This window comes from Schistocerca nitens, chromosome 9 (genome assembly GCF_023898315.1).
Source record: "Schistocerca nitens isolate TAMUIC-IGC-003100 chromosome 9, iqSchNite1.1, whole genome shotgun sequence".
Taxonomy (NCBI): domain Eukaryota; kingdom Metazoa; phylum Arthropoda; class Insecta; order Orthoptera; family Acrididae; genus Schistocerca; species Schistocerca nitens.
The window spans coordinates 387,406,679-387,429,493 of NC_064622.1; the positions used below are offsets into that span (position 1 = coordinate 387,406,679).

At 37.8% G+C, this 22,815-nt stretch overlaps 1 protein-coding gene across 1 annotated transcript in view; it reads right to left on the minus strand.

Annotated features, from left to right (window-relative positions):
* LOC126203689 (fatty acid synthase-like) overlaps window positions 1-22,815 on the minus strand; it is a 469,334-nt gene that overhangs the window by 26,553 nt on the left and 419,966 nt on the right. The window contains exons 33-35 of the mRNA XM_049938059.1: window positions 22,204-22,410; window positions 15,371-15,633; window positions 4,750-4,980 (exon numbers count right to left, since the gene is read on the minus strand). Coding sequence (XP_049794016.1) covers window positions 4,750-4,980; window positions 15,371-15,633; window positions 22,204-22,410 — 701 coding nt within the window. The remainder of the gene's footprint in view (window positions 1-4,749; window positions 4,981-15,370; window positions 15,634-22,203; window positions 22,411-22,815) is intronic.

Consider the following 22,815-nt stretch of genomic DNA (forward strand, 5'->3'; position numbering starts at 1 on the left):
CTAATTCTAGGAGACTGATTACCTTAGAAGTTAAGTCCCATAGTGCTCAGAGCCATTTGAACCATTTATCTGACAGCTGGCGGAGTCCTTCTGCCAGGTACTCCTTGCGGTTCAAAACAACAGTGGTGGAGCTTCTATCTACAAGTAGGATTATAAGGTCGGGATCAATTTTTAGATGGTGTGCTGCAGTTCATTCTGTGGATGTAAAGTTAGTTTGCATGTTGAGTTATTTGGAGAATGATGGTGAGGCAAGGTTCGAGGTTAAAAAATTCTGAAGAGTTAACAGAGGGTGATTTGGGGGCAATGGGGGTGAATCATGGTGTGGTGTAAGTGTAGGAGGTCTGCGAGACAAGGTTTGTCAGCTATGAGGGGATGTGGGGGAGATTTGGAGTTTGTTGTAGAGGTGGTGGATAGTGGTACTCCAAGGTGGGAATAGGAAGTGAGCATGATGGAGATCTTTTTGAGGTGGCGTTATGCATATTGCTCAAGTTCTTGCAGGGCAAGAGTTTTGTTATGGGTTCCAGGGAATTGGGACTGCATAGCATTAGAATTTTGCGGATGTGGAGAAGATACTGTAAGGAGGTTTGGGCTTGGTTGATATGGTATTGCGGGACTATGTTGGTGAGGGCGAAGGATTGGTGGAATCTGAACAAACAGAGGTCATTGTGTAAGGAGGGGTGGCATCCAGAGCTGCGTAATTTGATGGTAAGGCCATTAGGGGGGACTCCATGAGCCAAGCAACAAGCTGCCAAACATAACATCTTTCATTTCAATGACTGCTTCGCAGCCTGTGATCCCTCCAGCCAACACCAGCTTTTCTGAATTGCGCAGCTGGGAACTTTCCCTGCAATACATCCTATGTTCCCGTAACGCTCCTGGCCTCAGCCTTTGTAAGTCACTGTCCTCACCCATCCAGCCCCTTTGCTGTTCCCATTCCAGCACTGCACAGCCGTCATTCCACCATCACACTCATATGTTTACTTCTCTCCTTCTCCCCCCCCCCTCTAAATCCCCACCTCACCCCTACTCTGTGTCTAAGCTGTGGTACATCACTGCCTGCCACCCCCACCATACTGTCCCTCCCTTTCCCTGCCCCAGCCTCCTCCTTACCCCCACCCAGTCACTGCTCCCATCATGCAGTCCTGTGTGTGAGTTGCATTTGCATGTGTGTATGTGTGTGTGTGTGCTGAAAGCCTTATTTATTTATTTGTGACCGTCTTTTTGTTGTGCCTATCTGCAACTCATCATCTCCGCTATATGGGAATAGCAACTTTCCTTTCCATAATATTGTTAATTTAAAAATAAGAAGGTTTGTGCTACAATCAACGACAAAATAACTTTACTTATTCATCTGTAATGGATGAGCAAAAGCCAACAGTCTGTACTGAATTAATTTTTTAAGTATTTTGGCATATAATTCATACCATTTGCAAACAGCCTTTTATTACAACCGATCAGGATGCTGCAGCATTTGAATTAAACTGCCATGCAAGGACTTAATGTTTGAATCAACATGTGCACCCATGCATTCCAACAATGGAGGCTAAAGCAAGTAGATGTTTATGGAAGTAGGTAAGAAGCATGCTATGATTAATTTCTTATAGTATGACATAAAACTATCATCACATGGTATGTCCTTTTAAAACGAAATTTACTATATGTCATTATTGCACATAAACTGTGTGATCAAAAGTATCCAGACACCTGGCTGAAAATGACTTATAAGTTCGTGGTGCCCTCCATCGGTAATGCTGGAATTCAATATGGTGTTGCCCCACCCTTAGCCTTGATGACAGCTTCCACTCTTGCAGGCATACGTTCAATCAGGTGCTGGAAGGTTTCTTGGGGAATGGCAGCCCATTATTCATGGAGTGCTGCACTGAGGAGTGGTACCGATGTTACTTGGTGACGTCTGCCATGAAGTCGGCGTTCCAAAACATCCCAAAGGTCTTCTTTAAGATTCAGATCTGGACTCTGTGCAGGCCAGTCCATTACAGGGATTTTATTGTCATGTAACCACTCCGCCACAGGCTGTGCATTATGAACAGGTGCTCGATCGTGCTGAAAGATGCAATCGCCATCCCCAAATTGCTCTTCAACAGCGGGAAGCAAGAAGGTGATTAAAACATCAATGCAAGCCTGTGCTGTGATAATGCCATGCAAAACAGCAAGGGGTGCAAGCCCCCCCCCCCCCCCCCCCCCCCCACACACACACACACAAATGGAAAACACAACCACACCATAACACCAGCACCTCCGAATTTTCCTGTTGGCACTACACATGCTGGCAGACATCGTTCACCAGGCATTCATTATATCCACACCCTGCCATCGAATGGCCACATTGTGTACAGTCATTTGTCACTCCACACAACGTTTTTCCACTGTTCAGTCATCCTTCGTTTACGCTCCTTACACCGCGCAAGGCGTTGTTTGGCATTTACCGGTATGATGTGTGGCTTATGAGCAGCCGCTTGACCATGAAATCCAAGTTTTCTCACCTCCTGCCTAACTGTCGTAGTACTTGAAGTGGATCCTGGTGCAGTTTGGAATTCCTGTGTGATTGTATGGATGGATGTCTGCCTATTACACATTACAACCTTCTTCAACTGCCGACGGTTTCTTGTCAATCAACAGATGAGGTCAGCCTGTACCCTTTTGTGCTGTATGTGTCCCTTCACATTTCCACCTCACTATCACATAGGAAACAGTGGACCTAGGGATGTTTAGGAGTGTGGAAATCTTGCCTACAGATGTATGACACCAGTGACACCCAATCACCTGACCATGGTCAAAGTCCATGAGTTCTGCTCTCTCACGATGTCTAATGACTACTGAGGTCACTGATATGAAGTACCTGGCAGTAGGTGACAGCAGAATGCACCTAATATGAAAAACATATGTTTTTGTGGGTGTTCAGATACTTTTGATCACGTAGTGTGTGTGATCGTAAAGTAACTAAGTGCTCTGCCCTCATATCTGTTTATGGTGGAGGCTCTTTTGAAACACAGTTTTACTTCTGCATCATAATGTTCTATTGAATTTAGTCAGCTGTGCTAATAATGAACTAATCACAATTTTGTCCAAATCAAAGCATGCAGCACAGAATTGTATTAAATGATATATCCATCCCTTTTTCTTGGATATAAGCAGAAGTCGCACTTAATGCCTGCTTAACTACACCCACTGCTTCAATCTTTGATGAATTATTGGCTGCACTGCTATGTTTCTTTGTGACCTGCATTTTCACAGCAGCAATATTTTTATAAGTCACTGAGGTATGGGAATTCTCAGATCAGGGTAAACAGAATTACATAACACACTATCTGTAAATGTAGCAAACAATGTAGCACAATTATTATTCATATCATCTACCTTAAATTAAACTGAAGGTATATAATGAGAAAGTATATGATCCATTCTTTATCATAATCAGGAGGCAAATCTAGAAAAACAAACACTCTGCAACAATTTTTCAAATAATATTATTTTCTAGTTTCGCTTGTTAATGTGTTATTGGCAAGAAGTGAAGCTTACTCAGGTGGACTAGCTTATAAGACTTGCTGAATTCAAAACAGGTAAATATGCCACCATTTTATGACGTTGACAGAGTCATATTCTTGAAACTGTATTTAAATGCATCTCAGAGTTACTAACATTAGGATCCAACACAAACTTCATTGATCTTCAGCGTTATCATAACTGGTGTGCTGAAATGGGAACTGGAAATAATTTCTGTGCTAATTGGATTCTTTTTGTGTTTTGTGCAATGGTCATAGAGTACTGTAACTGACTTTAAGACTTGGTGTATAGACTTTCATCTCCCTTTTTGCAAATAACAAAAGTTTCACGGTTGCCAAAAAAGATTCTTCTGATAAAATATAAAACTATCAACATTTGTCACAGTCAAGTTCTGTCTCAAAAATTCTAGAACTTTTTTATGATAGACTTATAAGTTTCATAAATAAATATTCACCTCTTACCGTAAACCAACATGACTTTAGAAAGTCTAAATCGACACCAACAGCAATTTCTGAATTCTTAGAGTGGTTTAAAGTTCCACATTCAACATAAGTTAGCTACAATTATTTTCCTAGACCTTTCAAAATCATTCATTGGCCTGGACTGCAAAATTGCACTTGAAAAATTAAACAGATGAGGAGTAAGAGGTGTAGAACATTGGAAGTTGTGTTTATTGGGCAGAAGATATTACTTCATTATGAGTTCAACACTATGAATAAGACAAGAAACAACTCTGTCCTCTACAGCAAATTACCAATAAAATACAATGTACCTCAGGGCTCCATTCCAGGACCACTCCTCTTCTTGATTTATGTGGATGACATTGTTGAATACATGAGCCCCCAAAAATCTATGCTGTTTGCTCATGAAACCAGCATATTGCTACTGGACCTAGTCCATAAACCTTACAGTCAACAACAGAAAGCTCTAAGCAAAGACTTTCAGAGTGGTTCAGAAAAAAAACCTCACAGTTAATACTGAAAAAACTGCATGTGTCAACCTTCATTTATTTCCACCATCTAGTTAAACTTCTGTTCAAGCAAGATTAAAAATGTTGTCCCCTATAAAATGTAACTGTGACAAAATTTTTGGATCTCTGGGTTCAGAAAATGGTTAGTGTTGTTAAACATGCATTATAAACAGAGACAGAAAATATTGTCAAATATAATATATGCTTGTTTCATATGACTGCTATTAGTATAAATTAAGAATTTCTATTGAACTTACTTCGGCTGTTGAAGTTTCGGGCAGAAAACCCGTAAAACATGAGAGAAAATAGTCTTTTCCCATTCGCACTATAGTTGTTTTTATGAAGTCGGGACTGCTGTCAATCAAAACCAAGGTACCTTTGTACCCTTTTGATTCCAGTAGTGCTGTTAGTTCTAGCGCTACTAGACCACCAAATGAAAACCCAACAATTGCAAATGTTGGCACTCTTGACAAATCGTCTAGTATATACTGAAATTAGATACAGAGAAACATTTAGTAGCAAATAAGACTGAAAATCACCAAGAGGGTATTCATAAGATACACAAAACTGATATATTATTTACATGAACTTTAATATTATTTCTAATGGAATTAATTAACATTAAGTTGAAGTAATCAAGTTATGTATTACAAGAGAGGTGTAGCTCCTGAAAACAAACTCTGTAGGCTATACTAACAATTACATCACTAGATTGCTGTTTTTTTTTTTTGTGCTTACAAAAGCTAAAAATGAACATAAGAAAACTGGCAGGAAAGCTACAACTAATACCAATAATTATACTAAGTCAGTACCATTTATCTAATGCTGACTGTTTAATATTTACATGGCTCACTAATAATTGCCGAAACATGTTGCAGGAATGGAGGCTTGTTTACAACTAACACTGTTATCTGTCTAAGTATGAGCAGCTGTTTTCAGTTGTTGACTCTCAGGTAATTTGAAGAAGAAGTGGGTAAAGAGATTTTTAATTCTTTCCAAGCATTTCGTTTCAGAATTATGGAAGAGAACCTGAGATACCAGAAAAATAGCATTTTAGCTGGTTTCCAGGAGTACTCAAAGTACCCTCCGACACACACCATCAGGTGGCATATGGAGTATGGATGTAGATGTAGAATTTACTAGTTATGAACTGCAGATTAAAACTGAAAGCTTTGCAGAAAGGTAGGAAATTAAGAAGATGGGTTCTAGGTAAGCTGAAACAACTACCGGTTGTTGAATTTTTCAAATGCAGTGACTGACTGAAATAGGTGACAGGAATACGATAGCAGATGAATGATAACTTTGAAAGGGTTAGTTAGTTACATGTTCCATGATTTGGAATGAGTCATTCACACCACAAATTAATTTGTACTTTTGATTACATTCTGAACATTTCTAAGTTCCTTTTCTTTTTCTTTTTTTTCCCCCAAAAAGGAAAGAGATATAGATGTGAATGAGTAATTCCTACTTATCACAATACAGTAAAGAAATTCTGGTATGGAACAGAAGGAGTTGTCACAGAAAAATGTTCTCAGTTTGTTATCAAATTTTACTTTGTTATCTTTCAGTCATTTTATATCCCTGGGTAAGTGATCAAAAATTTTTCTTGCAGCATTGTGCACCTCTTTTTATGCTAAAGACAATCTTAATCTGGAGTAAGGAATATAATCTTGCCTTCTGGTGACGTAATTATGTTTCTCACTGTTGATTTTGAACAGTAGTGAGTACTTAGAGCAAACTCCATGAGGTGATAAACATACTGTGACGCAATGGTCAGAATGCAAAACCCAGTAAACAGATGCATACAAGATGATTGTGGGTGAACACCACATATTATCCTTACAGCACATTTTTGCACAATCAACAATTTCTTTCTTTAAGATGAATTATGCCAGAACATTATTTCTTATGACATTATTGAATGAAAATATGCAAAGTGTAAACTTACTGATTTATCTCTCCCCAAGATTTGCAGTGCTCCTAAGTGCAAATGTGGCTCTACACAGTTGTTTTAGGAGTTCCACAATGTGCTTCTTCAAATGTGAATTCTCAGGAATATGGATCCCTAAGAGTATTGAAGTTTCCACCCAATTTATTATTTCCTCGCCATGTTTACACTTATCATTGGTATAGTACCTCAAAATGTGCAGAACTTAAAATTGGTACTTTTAAGAACTCTGTTTACAAATTCTTTTCTTTCTGTACGCATGCTTGGGCTGATTACAACACCAGTGTCATTTGCAAAAAGAACTAATTCTGCTTGTTGTATACTAGATGAAGATCATTTACAGATATGAGGAACAGTAGCAGACCAAAGATTTAACCTTGGGGAACCTCATATGTGATTTCTCCCCAATCAGAATTATGTCTCTGGACTAGATTGCCTGGATTACTAAGTACAACTTTCTGCATTCTTTTAGTTAGATTTGACATTATCAATTGGTTGGCTATATCATCAGTTCCGTAAAATGTCAATTTATCTATGAGAATACTGTGATTCACACAGTCAAATGTCTTAGAGAGGTCGCAGAAAGTACCAGCTGGTACTATTTTATAATTTAATGCTTGTAAAATCTGGTGAATGAATTTATAAATGGCATTCTCTGTAGAGAAACCCTTCTGAAATCCAAACTGTGATTTGCTAAGGATACTATCATTGCTAAGGTGAGACACTATTCTAAAATACATCACTTTCTCAAAAATTTTGGAGAATGGTGTTAGCTGTGAAACAGGTCAGTAGTTTTTGACATCTCTCTTATCACCTGTCTTAAAGAGGGGTTTAACAACAGCATATTTCAGTCTCTCTAGAAAACTGTCTTGAGTTAGTAATGCATTACATATTTTGGAGATGACTGGGCTTATTACATGTGAACAAATTTTTAGTACTCTATTGGAAACACCATAAAACCACATGACATTTTATTTTTGAGGGAATGGCCTACACCCCTCCCATGACCACTACCTAGCAGCAAGACTCTTTTCTTCCTACTCTCTTTCAGTATCTACCTATATTGTCTTTGCTGGATGTCTGCTGCACGCTACTGTGACATACAGCTGGAGGCAGGCTCTTCCCCTCCTACTTCAGGTAACAAGTGAAATTTATTTGACACTATTAGTCGAAATGTACATGGAGTTGAAGAGCTGTTTTCCTTTTGCCCACAGCTCATTGCCTTTACCTTTCCCAAGATCTTTTTTTCCCTTCAACCTGTCTAGTTCAAATTTCGCGTGATCTAATTCAGCCTGAAGGACACAAATCTTTGCCTCCTGCTCAGTGATTCTCTTATATTTTTGCAAAGCCTGGAAGAGTCTCGCTGGGTTCCCCACTCAGTTCCCACCTACAGTCACTCCAGAGAAATTCTAACCCACAGTCTACACACACCACACCCTGTTTGACTATCCTGCAGCAACATCCGCACTTATGTACTGCAACAGTGGTTACATGCTTAAAAATACAATCAAATTGCTTAACAAAATTTACACTACACAAAGTTTTGTTACTTATGAGTAGCAAAAATTAGGTCTACAGGTTTGTGCTTCAGATATATGATATAACATAAAAAGTTAAGTATTTCTACTCACAACAAGAACTTAGCGCTCACTCAACTGTAGTATTCATTATGTTATCTTAATCACAACAGAATGTAACTTTATTGTAAGCAAAATACATGTAAACAACTGACCAGTCCAACAGATTCTAAATCAAATAAATTAAGGTTTACACTACTTTCCAGAAATATGAACTTAACAGTATATAGACATGCACAAAATAAATTGTTGGAAAGAGAAACAGAAATATTAGGCAGGATTCTTTAATTTAATTCTGTCAAAACGTAAACAGATATACTATTACAACCCAACATTACCATCTTTTCTTATTTTCTGGGTAATACGGAAAGGAAAGTGATATCTTTAACAGCAAGCTTAAAAAGGACACTGATATGCATATTTAACTTGCACTAAACTAACTGTTATTACAATCTAAATAACTTATTTTTATGAGAGCACAAAAACTCAGATGTCTCGCTTGGCACAGGGCTGCCAACCAGCCAACAGATGAAATACTGGGAGGCAAGAGAGGAACATGTAGGTAAAATGGCGAAGTCCATTATGAACATTGGACATAATAGAGCTAATTTAACTGGTTAAAGGAGAGCATATAGAATTCCATCAAATGAAGCAGACAAGAGGTAATACAGATATCTAAAGAATGAAATTAAACTCACAGAGTCAAAATGGCAAATCAGGAATGACTATACAAGCAAAGCTGTGTAAGGTAAGCGTGACTTTGAATGTAGCACTATGGGGGCAGGAGGGATGATGGACCCACATACAACAATTGTATTCCTTACAAATATAACTTCTGGTTTTGGATTTGCATTACATACATGTACACTACATTATACTACAGCCATGTAATTACTTGTATTTCTTTCCATAAATAGTTCATTATTTCTAAAAACTTCCTATTTAAAAAGATATTTATAATTTCTACCTCCTACAAGGTAATGGTGCTATTGTGGGTTTTAAGAATGAATAGTTCCTAGAAATCATGTAGTAACTATATTACCATTATTTTATGAATGAAACACATATGACAATGGTGTAATATTCTACAATACTCTACAACATTTCACCAGTGTCATGTGTGTTTCATGTGTAATGTATAAAATATTGTACCAAGGACCAATGGAACAGTCAGTCATTAGCATTACTTTCTTGAATTGAAACACATTGGCTAATAGAATAATGATTGAATTAAAATTTTAAGCAGTCTGAGAAAATTACACACCTAAAAATCTCAATGAAAATCAGTAAATCCCAGCAGAGGTATTCAGTCTGTTAACTAAACAGTACGGCTGACTTGATTAATTTTGCAGTAACTTAACACATAGATAAACCAAATTATTATTTATTGATCTGTGCTGTCATTTGCAACTATTTTCAGCATGATTGATATTATAAACCAAAATGTAATAACAAAGTTTAATAATTATTCCTATGCCAGACTATAAGTTACTGTGACAGTCCTTTGTGCAGTCAGCTGGGGTCAAAGATTAAGATTGGAAAAAAATCTGACTTAGAATAAATAAAGATACATAGTGCCAAACAAAGAAAGTCATAGATGAGGTGTTGAAATTTCTTGCACAGCTAGAAGACACAAAATCATATTGGTGCCACAGACTGCAACAACAAAGACTTAGGGTGTTTCACTCCAAACAGTGCAGTGAGAATGTGCAGCAGCATGGGGGTAAGGAGGAGGCTGGGGCATGGAGGGGGAGGGATAGTATGGTGGGAGTGGCGGACAGTGAAGTGTTGCAGCTTTGACAAAGGGCAGGAGAGAAGGTGCAGAGGGGGGGGGGGGCTGTTAAGTAGTGGAAAGGCTGTGTAGTGCTGGAATGGGAACTGGGAGGGGGCTGGATGGGTGAGGACAGTGACTAACAAAGGTTGAGGCCACGAGCTGGTGTTGGTGGGAAGGATCCATATGGCACAGGCTGTACTTGTTTTTTGGCCATGGTTTGTTGGTGGCCATTCATGGAGACAGACAGTTTGTTGGTTGTCATGCCTACATAGAATGCGGCACAGTGGTTGCAGCTTAGCTTGTAAATCACAGGCCTGGTTTCACAGGTAGCCCTGTCTTTGATGGGATAGGTGACGTTAATGACCGGACTGGAGTAGGTGGCGGTAGGAGGATGTATGGGACAGGTCTTGCATATAGGTCTATCACCGGGGTATGAGCCATGAGGTAAGGGATTGGGAGCAGGGGTTGTGTAAGGATGGACAAGTATATTGTGTAGGTTTGGTGGACGATGGAATACCACTGTAGGAGGGGAGGGAAGGATAGTGGGCAGGACATTTCTCACTTCAGGGCATGGCGAGAGGTAATCGAAACCCTGGTGGATGCGGCGGACCCTGGCGGACTTGCTTCAGTCCCAAATGGTACTGAGTTACGATGGGGAATGCTCCTCTGTGGCCAGACTGTTTGACTTTGGGAGATGGTGGGAGACTGGAAAGATAAGGCATGGGAGATTTGTTTTTGTATAAGGATGGGAGGATAATTACGGTCAGTGAAGGCTTCAGTGAGACCCTCGGTATATTTTGAGAGGGACCGCTTGTCACTGCAGATGTGACGACCATGGGTGGCTAGGCTGTACGGAAGGGTCTTCTCAGTATGGAATGGGTGGCAGCTGTCGAAGTGGAGGTATTGTTGGTTGTTAGTAGGTTTGATATGGAAGTAGGTACTTATGTAGCCATCTCTGAGGTCAAGGTCAACATCTAGGAAGGTGCCTTGTTGGGTTGAGTAGGACCAGTGAAGCAAATGGGGGAAAAGTTGTTGAGGTTCTGGAGGAATTTGAAAAAGGTATCCTCACCTTCAATCCAGACAGCAAAGATGTCATCAGTGAATCTGAACCAGGTGAGGGGTTTAGGATTCTGAGTTTTTAGGAAGGATTCCTCTAGATGGCCCATGAATAGGTTAGCATAGGATGGTGCCATGTGGGTGCCCATAGCCGTACCACAGATTTGTTTGTAGGTAATGCCTTCAAAGGAGAAGTAATAGTGGGTGAGGATATAGTTAGTCATGAAGACTAGGAAGGAGATTGTTGGTTTGGAATCCAAAGGGCATCTGGAAAGGTAGTGTTCAATAGCAGTAAGGCCATGGGCATTATGAATGTTACTGCACAGTGAGATTGCATCAATAGTGACGAGCAGGGCACTGTGTGGTAAAGGGACAGAAACTGTGGAGAGTCGGTTGAGGAAATGGTTGGTATCTTTTATATAGGAGGATAGATTTCGGGTAACAGGTTGAAGGTGTTGATCTATGAGAGCAGAGATTCTCTCAGTGGGGGCACAGTAACCGGCCACAATGTGGCGTCCTGGGTGGTTGCGTTTATGGACTTTAGGATGCATGTAGAAGGTGGGAGTGCGAGGAGTGGTAGGGGTAAGTAGAGAAATGGACTCTGGGGAGAGGTTCTGGGATGGGCCTAATGATTTGAGTAGTGACTGGAGATCCTGCTGGATTACTGGAATGGGATCACTGTGGCATAGTTTGTAGGTGGAAGTATCTGACAGCTGACGGAGTCCTTCTGCCACATAATCCTTGCGGTTCAAAAGAACGGTGCTAGAGCCTTTGTCAGCAGGTAGGATTATAAGGTCGGGATCAGTTTTTAGATGGTGGACTGGGGTTCTTTCTGCAGATGTAAGGTTATTTGCATGTTGAGGGATTTGGGGAATGATGTTGAGGCAAGGTTTGAGGTTAATAAATTCTGGAAGGTTAACAGGGGGTGGTTTGGAGGCAGTGGGGGTGGATCATGGTTGGATGGAGGAGTGAACTGAGTTAGGCGAGGTTCAATATTTGGTCTTAGGTTGAGTCTGATTGGTTGGGTTGGTGGCAAAAAAGTGTTTCCACTGTAGGGCCCGGGAGAAGGACAGAAGGTCTTTAACTGGTCCTGCATGGTTGAATTTGGGAGTGGGGCAAAAGGTGAGGCCTTTGGAAAGGACTGATATTTCTGTGGGACTAAGGCTTCTGGAGGAAAGGTTCATAACTGTGTTGCGAGTCTGTTTAGGTTCTGGGTTGTGTGTGGTGGTGGGAGGGAGATTTGGAGGGTGGGGTAAGTGTAGTAGGTCTGTGAGACAGGGTTTGTCAGCTATGAGGAGGCGTGGGGGAGGTTTGGAGGTTATTGTAGAAGTGGTGGACAGTGGTAATCTGAGGTGGGAGTAGGAGGTGAGTATGATGGAGAGCTTTTTGAGGTGGCATTGTGCATGTTGCTCAAGTTCCTGTTTCAATGTGTGTTATGGGTTCCAGGAATTTGGGATTACATAGCAGGAGAATTTTGTGGATGGAGAGAAGGTACTGCAAGGAGGATTGGGCTTGGTTGATATGATTTTACAGGACTATGTTGGTGAGGGCTTAGGATTGGTGGAATCTGAACAGGTGGAGGTCATTGTGGAAGGAGGGGTGGCAACCAGAGGTGGGTAATTAGATGGTAAAGCCATTACGGGGCATTCTATGAGCCAAGCAACAACACAGGAAAAGTATGTGGGACTGGGATCTGGGTAGGGATAAGGAAACTTTTATATGTTGATGCAGATGGAAGGAGCAAGGATCCATGGTGGTGCAACAAATGCAAAAAATTACGTAAAAAAGTACAATTACGTCCGAAAAATTACACAAAAATACACCCAAATACGTGTGAAAAGTACGAAAACACGAAATGGATGCACAAGGGGGGAAAAACGAGCTGAAATATGGGGAAGATGGTGATAGTGTAAAGCGAAAACTCACTAAAATTGGCGAGAAGTCATAAGGGTAAAAGTAGAGAATAACTAACCAATAATAAATATATGTATATTACTGTGGGTAGCAGGTTTGAGGGCGGATAAGTGTTAAGGGGGGATGGCAGATATGACTGGTTGAGGTGGATTTAGTGGGTCTGAACAGGGATAGAGTGGGAAAAGTGTGGGGGGGGGGGGGGGGTGGGGAGAGGTTCGTAGTTAGAGATGTAAGATCGAGTGCTGTAAGGAAAGCTAAAACAATGACAAATGACAAATACTTTGAAAATTCGAGAAACAAATCTAATGCTGTAAGGGAAGTTAACAGAAATCAATCAGGAAGTGAAACCAAACAATATAAAAACATAAAATTATGATTTCTTGCCCAACAAAACTGCAGTAACTTTCAACAAGTATTTTACAAACATAAGTGAACAGTTAGTGAGTGGACTGGAAGAACACAACAAAATATCACCTCCATCATCCAATAGCATAAGAAATGTGTCTACATCATTGTTCCTTTCACCCACAAATACAGAAGAAACTTTATCAGTTATAAAAACCTTGAAAACAGGTTAGTCAGGTGGAATTGATGAAATACCAGATTGATTATTAAAAAATGGTGTCTTGCCTTAGATGAATCCTTGACACACTTGTGCAATAGCTCACTGGCATTAGGAACCTTCCCTTCATGCTTAAAATAGCAAAACTGGAACTGCTGCTCAAAAAAGGAAATCCACAAGGTGTTTGAAATTATAGGCCACAAGGTGTTTGAAATTATAGGCCAATAGACCTACTGGTTGTATTTTCAAAAATTTTTACAAATGTTTTTCATAAGAGAGTGTCTGATTTCCTAAGTAAACATAAAATTCTCTCTCCCTCACAGCATCCTTTCAGGAAAGGCTATTCAAATGGGAGTGCAATATTTGAATTTCTTAATAAAATCTATGCTAAACTGGATGAGGGTGAGTTTGCGACAGGTGTTTGTCTTGATTTATCCAGAGCTTTCAACATCATTGAGCATAATGCCCTACAGCATAAGCTTGACCAATGAGTGGCTCAGGTCATACGTCTGTGGACACAAACAGGTGGCTGAAGTGCAACAATGTTCTGACCATGACAAAATCAGCTACGAGAATTCAGGATATGAAAATGTGAAATACGGTGTCCCTCAAGGATCAGAAATAGGACCCATTCTGTTTCACCTTTATGTCAATGACCTTACTTACATTCAACAAGTATTGCCAAACTACCCTCGAATTTGCAGACAATGCAAGCTTTCTTATTAGTGAGAAAACAGAAGAAAAACTAAAAGACTCTGTTATCCAAACAATGAACAGCATAGAACAGTGGTTCAGCTACAACAAAATTTCTGGGCCTCTGGCTCCAGAAAAACACAAAATGGGAGATGCACATTGAATATCTGCAAAGAAAACTAAACTAAACTGTTACTTGATAAGGATCTTAAAAAGTTATTGCAGCAGAACCAGCCTGTTAAATGTATACTACTCCTATGTGCATTCTGTAATTAAACATGGCATTATCTTCTGGGGCAATGTAAGAACAACTATTAAACTTTTCAGGAAGCAAAAGATAATATTAAGGATTATTGAAGGGGTAAACAATAGAACATCATGGACAAGATATTCAAAACAATGTGAATTCTTCCTCTTCCTAGAATTTTTATCTACAAAATGTCAACCTTCATAAAACAATATCTTGATAGGCACCCCGTTATCTTATTAAAAATGGAGATACACATGCATAAAATATAAGACAAAAAAATATAAGCCAATCTGATCTTCATATGAAGCACGTGAGAACATTGCGGTGCCAAAAAGGCACTCTTCATATTGGGATAAAAATTTACAATAATCTGCCTAACCATGTTAAATCAATAAGTAAACTCAATAGTTTAAAGGCTGAACTAAAGGCATATTTAATTGATCATTGCTTTTATAGTCTAACAGAGTACCTAGAAACTAAACAATAAAAATAAATATCCATTATGAATATTCAACTTTGTATATTGTCGCAAATGTTTATTGTATATATGATTCTTTGCTAAATTACTTAAATATCTACTCCCTAAGAATGCAATACAAACTGTATTTCATATTGTAAAGACTTAACCATGCCCAGTAACCTTGTGAACATTCTATACATGTAGGATTATAAGGACTACATAAATGAATAAACAATGCTAACAATATCTATAATTAATTATGGGCATAGCAGTATGAAAGGAATTTATATTCACTTTAACTAAGCTTATTTTCTGTCTTTTTTCTAGGTAATTATATTATGCAGACACCTGTAATCGTAACATGATACAAGAAAAACTGATATTCTTTGACATAAAATCTGTATCACTGTCAACAACAAACCTGGGAATATGAAAATAATATACCCTTTTCCATTAGCTACTACAGTAAATTTGAAAGCAGTTTTGAGATGTAAATAATAGACAGGGGGCAGGTAGAACCTCAGATACATTTGATTCTTAAGTTTTGCACTAATGTAAAGTGATGCTTTATTTAGCTGGATAAAGACTAAAATAAACAGAAAAATGAGAATAGTAAAAGAAGCAGTTCTCTTGATAGCACTTACTGGCAGAGCAAACTCCGCGATCTCATGTATACTCCTGTACTCATTTTTCTCATAGAATCCGTGCTGAAAACATTTCAGGGAAGCTGCACAAATCTTTGATGAGAGAATAGGCATAGTTTCTGGATCTCCGTCAATTCCTGGGAATACATATACATTGTGGCTTCCTGGCAGGCACGGGTGTTTAAGTAGTTTACATGTCTTCATTGATTCCAGTTTCATGAGAGCAGCTGCTACTTTGATGTCAGAAGATATTGCCTGATCTCCTTAAGACAAAAAATGACAAATTGTCACATAAATAAACAAATATTGATAAAATTATTTTAAAAAGGTGTTCTGACAGATAAACATGACTATGAGTGTTTAGTTATTCATTAATTTTAACTATGATCTTTTATTATGTATTGGTTAATTTACAAATACAGTTTCTTTGAGCAAGTATGGTAACATATTGATTATTTTCATCATTGTCTTTTACATTAACCTTAAGCTGTGCCTTTACTGCTAACACAGTTTTCACATGCAGAAATTGATCTCCATACAGAGTTTCAAGATCTAGGGGTAGTGTGTTTCACCAGTAATCTAAACATCCTGGGACCCTGGTTTGAACCCTGCCACTGCTTACATTTTGAATAGAAATCATATCATCAGCAATTACGGTTTGAAGACTTCAGGCATAAGAAGTCACCTTCATTCTGCCAATGGCCCTGTCAAAGAGGGAAAAGGACTGGACAGAGGTTCAGGGCACTCTCTTGCTGTTGAGGTGGGAAACTGCCCCTAAAGGGGAAAAATCAGCAATGATCAATGGAATGAGGATGCAGGACATGACAGCTGTAACTGAAAAAGTGTCATGGTGATCTCTGCATTAGTGAAAGGCTACAGATTAGTCCCCCATTCAGGGAGGGGATAACCAAGGGGGAGGTGACTATGAGAAAAAAGTTGACTATGTTATGAGTTATCTTCTTCAAATTGGGATGTGGAATGTCAGAAGTCTGAATATGGTAGGGAAGCTAGAATATCTGAAAACAGAAATGTCGAGGCTCAGTGAAGGTTAGTGAAGTGAAATGAAAATAAGACAAAAATTTCTCGTCAGGTGAATATAGAGCAACATCAACAGCACCAGAAAAAATATAACAGGAGTAGAGTTCATTATAAATAGCAAGGTGGGGCAGAGAGTGAGTTACTGTGGACAGTTCAGTGATAGGGTTGTTCTCATCAGAATCAGCAGCAAACAAACACCAACAACAATAGTTCAGGTATAAATGCTGATGCTGTAAGCAAAAGATAAAGAGACAGAGAAATTACATGAGGGCAAAGTAGAATAAAGGGATATGGGAGAATATGGGCTTGAAAGTAGGAATGAGCAAAAAGACTAAGTGAATTCTGGAATAGACGTCAGTTATTAGTAGTAAATACTTTGCTCAGCAATCACAGGAGGAGGTATACTTGGAAAAGGCTGGGAGATATGGGAAGATTCCAGTTAGATTACATAAAGGCCAAGCAGAGACTTCGAAATCAGATATTGGATTATAAGGTGCCAGGAGCAGGTATAGACTCAGATAACAATTTAGTAATGATGAAGAGTAGGCTGAAGAGTACAAGACTAGTCAGGAAGAATCAATGTGCAAAGAAGTTGGGTACAGGAGTACTAAGGAATGAAGAGACACACTTGAAATTCTCTGGAACTACAGACACTGTGATAATGACTAGCTGCGTAGGCAGTTCAGTTGAAGAAGAGTGGACATCTGTAAAAATGGTGATCACAGAAGTTGGAAAGAAAGACAGTGGTACAAGGAAGGTAACTGTGAAGAAACCACGAGTAGCGGAAGAAATATTTCAGTTCATCGACAACAGAAAGAAGTACAAAAATGTACAAGGAAATTCAGGAATACAGAAATACAAAACAATTAGGAATGAAATAAGTATGAAGTGCAGGGAAGCTAAAATGAAACGACAGTATGAAAAATGTAAAGAAATTGAATAAGACATTATTGTTGGAAGAACTGGTTCAGTATACAGAAAAGTAAAAATAACCTCTGGTGAAATTAAATGCAAGGCCGATAACATTAAGAGTATAGTGGGAATTCCACTTTTAAATGCATGGGAGGGAAAGGATAGATGGAAAGAGTACACTGAAGGTCCCAAGAGTAGGAGGTCTCGTCTGATGACATGGTGGAAAAAGAAACAGGAATCAGTGGGGAAGATATAGGGGATACAGTATTAAAATCAGAATTTAAAATAGCTTTGGATGGCTTTAATGCCAAATAAGGCAAAAAAGATCAATAGCATTAATATACCATCAGACTTTTGGAAAAATATCATCCACACAATTCTGATGACAGCAAGAGCTGACAGGTGCAAAATTATCACACAATCAGCTTAATAGCACATACATCAAAGTTGCAGAGTAGTATAAATAAAACTGAGGATTTGTTAGATGATGGTCAGTTTGGCTTTATGAAAAGTAAAGGCACAGAGAGGCAATTCTAATGTTTCATTTCATAACAGAAGAAACACTGAAGAAAAATCAAGCAATGTACATAGGATTTGTCAACCTGGAAAAAGCATTTGATGATGTGAAGTGGTGCAAAATGTTCAAAATTCTGAGAAAAATGTGGGCAAGCTTAGAGACAGACAGGTAATATACAATATGTACAAGAACTGAAAGGGAACAATAAGACTTGGAGACCAATCATGGACTGCTCACATTAAAAAGAGTGCAAGACAGGGATGCAGTCTTCAGCCCCTACTGTTCAGTCTATACATTGAAGAAACAATTATGGAAATAAAAGAAACTTTCAAGATGGGGATTAAAATTCAAGGTAAAAGAATATCAGTGATATGATTTGGTGATGACACAGCTATCCTCAGTGAAAGTGAAGAAGAATTATAGGATCTGTTGAATGGAATGAGCATTCTAATGAGTACAGAATAAGGACTGAGAGTAAATTGAAGAAAAATGAAAAAAAATGAGAAGTAGCAGAAATAACAACAGTGAGACACTTAACATCAGAAGTGGAGATCATGAAGTAGATGAAGTTGTTCTGTTACCTAGACAACAATATAACCTATGATGGAAGAGCAAGGAGGACACAAAAAGCAGACTAGGATTGGCAAAATTGCCATTCCTGGCCAAATGAAGTCTACTACTATCAAACATAGTCGTTAATTTGAGGAAGAAATTTTGATAATGTGCACATCAATTCTTTGAGACACTTACAGGAGGGGAAAGCATTTTTAAAATCAAAAAACAACCTCAAACTACTACACCTTAGTCACTGTTCAAACTTGCTCAATAGTTTGTCTGAGCCTCATGGTCTGAACAACAGGTCTTCGGTGATAGTCATTTGAAATTCTATTTTTACGTCAGGAAGGATCATTAGCCCATAATGCATCACAATTTCCAAGTCTCTGACACCAGCACCATTCATGTAACTACACTCTACATCTCATGAACATCCACTGAGATTGTTTAGTAGAGCATTATGATGTTTAGTAAGCAGTTAACAAGAGATGCTCCATATAAACCTGTTGCAGTCAACTTGTCCCATAGTGCAACTAGACTTGGTAGTTACACTTCCACCTCCCTTGCTTATCAGTAATGATGAAGTCACATGCTTTTGGGTAGACACTACTTATGTGCATGTATCTTCAGATTCATCACTAGCATGAGCAGTCATATTTGTTAACTGAAAGTGTAATGTCTGTTCTGCCAATTCTGTGGGTAGGAATCACATAAAGTCACATGCAAATATTTTCAGATGTAGAGCTTAGTACTCAATATGAACAAATTTGCACAGTATTTAAAAATCACATAGCTTAGACAAATACTTTCTGCAGATCAGCTGTACAAAGTTATGTAAGCAACAGATCAAAATCTCCATACTGTAGTAGCAGTCTTTGACATGACACTAACAATCATCCTTACATCATTGTCAAAGCTTCCCCATACTAAAGTATAGCTTCAGTCGATATTTTATGTCTAACAAAGTGTAGCAGATACACCGCGATATGTTTGTTATGTGATTTTAAATTTAGTAATGAAAACCAAATACACATGTTTTCCTTTTACTTCCTCTCACATGTGTTTTGTTTCAGAATGTAAATATACAGTAAAATTTATTACATCTAGTGGCACAGCAACTTACTCCCACTGAAAGCCATAAATACAGTTCCAAGCATCTCTCAATTATACTAAAATTTATGAGATGAGCAGAAATGGTGAGGTGACATACATATTTCCTATTTTACATTCAAAAATTTTTATAAACATAAATAAAATAATACTGTTATGATTTAATGTGGACTGGATTAATTTTTCTTACAGGGTGTCGGGGGACTGATCATTTAAAAATTTCAAAGTCAAGGCTTTTTCCAAGTTTTTCAAGGCAAATAAATTCTATTTTACTTTTTCTATTAAATTTGAGACTAAAAAATCCTTTTTTCAAAGCTTTATATTGATAATTATTAGAATACGCATAATTGAACACAAGTTATTTCTTTATTAGTTAAATCACAGGTACAAATTAAAATATTTTTAAAATATTAAATACTGTATTCTGATTTACAGGAAGTAAAAAATGAAAAATAAAAAATTACAAATTCTGTTTTTATGTAGAGATATCCATAATAACCTGCTGACACAGGGGAACAAACTGTAGAAATCTACCATGATAAATATGAGTAAATCATTCCTTTAAATATTGTACCTTTGCCAAAATCTTTGAGGCTTTTATCAACAATGTTTTTTTCTGTGATTTTAGCTTGCCTTCGTTTGTTCAATAACCACTTCTCCTTTTCTCTATTACCTTCCTTTGCCTTATGTTTCACATCATCTTTATACAAAGAATGTGCTTTGCAAAAACAGTGTAGAAGACTTTTGTCAATGTTGAACTTGTCAACTCCATTTGCATCTTGGATTTTGTCATATGTATATCTTTATCCATAAGACTTTTTTCTGTTTGAATTTCAACTATAATTTTGGAGTTTCCAGGAAAGCCTCACTCAACAGAAACATTTCCACGTGAGCATATTAAAATAATTTCCACAAAATCTTGGAAATTTGGACATGGCTTTGAAGACAATTTGACTGTATTAATACAGAATTTGTCACGACTTTCACTTCGCTTGTTACTTTTTGCCTCATCTTCAATTCTTTTTTCTCTGCATATTTCCAAAAATTCAAGTCTGACATGGTTTGTCTTTGAACCCAAACTTTTCCATTTGACACTAAAATTTGAAGACGTGCCATCAATCTTCTTTGAGCTGCTTCCTGATTTAATGTGATTTCTAGATTCAAGCAGAAAATTGCATGTGTTAAGTTGTATTTGAGTGGTGTTCTTTCTCGCATCTTCTCTACTATGCCAATAATGCATGTATACATGTTTTCCTTTAGCAACAATATTTCCTCTTCAGATCCATTCTTAACTTTTTTCAGTCCACTTCTTGCACCAAAATTCGATTGGACTGTCTTGCTGCCTGGAACTACTGCCCAGCAATGCAAAGCAACAGTGTGTGACATTGTAGTAAGTAGCTATTAAGCAGTAAAAAGTAACTTGTTTTAACTTCTTTCACGCAGGTGTGCAAGTGGAAAAAATGATGAATGAAGAAGCTACTTCTGGCCCATCCATATCCACAATGTCAATGACACAGGGTGAAGTGAGAAAAATTATTATAAACTTCCCATAATGTTGTGAACAGAAGAAAATGTAAGCAGGAGAGTACATAAAAAAGGTGAATAATCACTTAATACTGATAATTGTATAAATGCTGCAAAATGACGCAATTACAAATGCATAAAATGTCATTCGTCTCCTCTGGTTAGATAATTGTGTTACAACAGCCTAAATTTATTTCATTATTACTCAAGGTTATTGCCACTCTGCTCGATGAAAACGCTAAGCAAGCACTCATAAACTACAGATTTATAGACACGAGATTGTGGATTACCCCATGGTAAAACCAACAGCTAGCTTTAACTTCTTCATTCATAATATTATGTCAGTCTGTTGCCATCAAACAGTTGTTCACCTCCATAGATCTGTTTTATACATATTGGTGCAAGTTATTACTCTTCATGACTGTGACAGCTTGTTTTTTATGGCTGCCGACTACAACAAGCTAACGGTTGATATAGTAAGTGTTACAATAGGCTTAATGTAATTTCAAATATTTTATTAAACTGGATACGAACATCTCTATAAAATGCTTTTACAAAACTTATTACTTCTGTGTATTTCTACTATAGTAGCTTATCTCTACTTGATGCCAGACTTCAAAGCAATGAATTCTCCCATCTCATCCACCTCTCAAACAGTAGCACCAATCAGTTTCCTCAGATTCCTCCCTCACGCAACAGCTTGACAAGTACAAAACAGTTACCAATCACTGTGTAAACATTGGATCACCAACAGGTATCCATAGACGGATTAAACTGATAATACACCAGCTGTTCTGAAAAAATTAAAAAAGTTTAGGTTTTTAAATAAAATTTAAAGATTTTTCTGTTTTTTTTTCTTTTTTTTCTCAATTTTGAAAATTCTCAGCTTTTTCCAGGTTTTCAAGATTTAAAGGTTTGCAGGACACAGCCTATTATGTAAAAAGGTAATTACACTGGCTGTTAGTGTAGACAAGATGACAGCTGCTGGAGTTAGTAAGTGTAAATGGTATTTAATATATTTATAAAGTGAAATGAACTGTTACAAAAGTTAGTTCTTTTTTGTAATTCTTCCAAGCATGATATACAAACTAATGCACCAGTTTCCAAAAGTTAGTTTCTGCTGATGAATGAATGGAAATGATTTAATATTAAAATGTTTGAAGTGTTATTCACTTACCTACAGGAACTGTTACTTCTGGTTTAGCTGCTGAATTTTTGGCCATTTCTACAATTGATGAAAGGGTTAAATTTCGGACTTCTTCTGCAGTCAAGAATATTTCAAATGTGATTTCCACAGCTTGCTTGATCTCTACAGCCATGATGGAATCCATTCCCAACTCTGCCAGTGGTGCGTTGTGATTTACAGTTTTCAAATCCTTGATTCCTTGATGTAAAGGAATGAATATTTTTGAAACTCTCTACTCTCAGGTATATTATAATAATTATATGCAAAAAGGCATTTTAATAAGATGGGGAAAAAGGCCCAAAAGAACACATATATTTCTTATAAATTAAAAGGTTATGGTGTAATAGAAACTTCTACTGTACATCATGTCTTGTTCTTTCTCATGCTAACTGCTTCCACATCTTAAAACAAATGAAACTGAGATAAATATTTTTAACTCTAGGAAAAATATGTAACAATAAAAAGAAAAATGATTTGATATAACTTTTAGTTTTGATCCTGAAACAATCTGTGTATGTGTGTGTGTATGTGTGTGTGTGTATGTGTGTAAATGTGTGTGTGCGTGTGTGTGTGTGTGTGTGCACGCACGTGCTGATCTTCAGA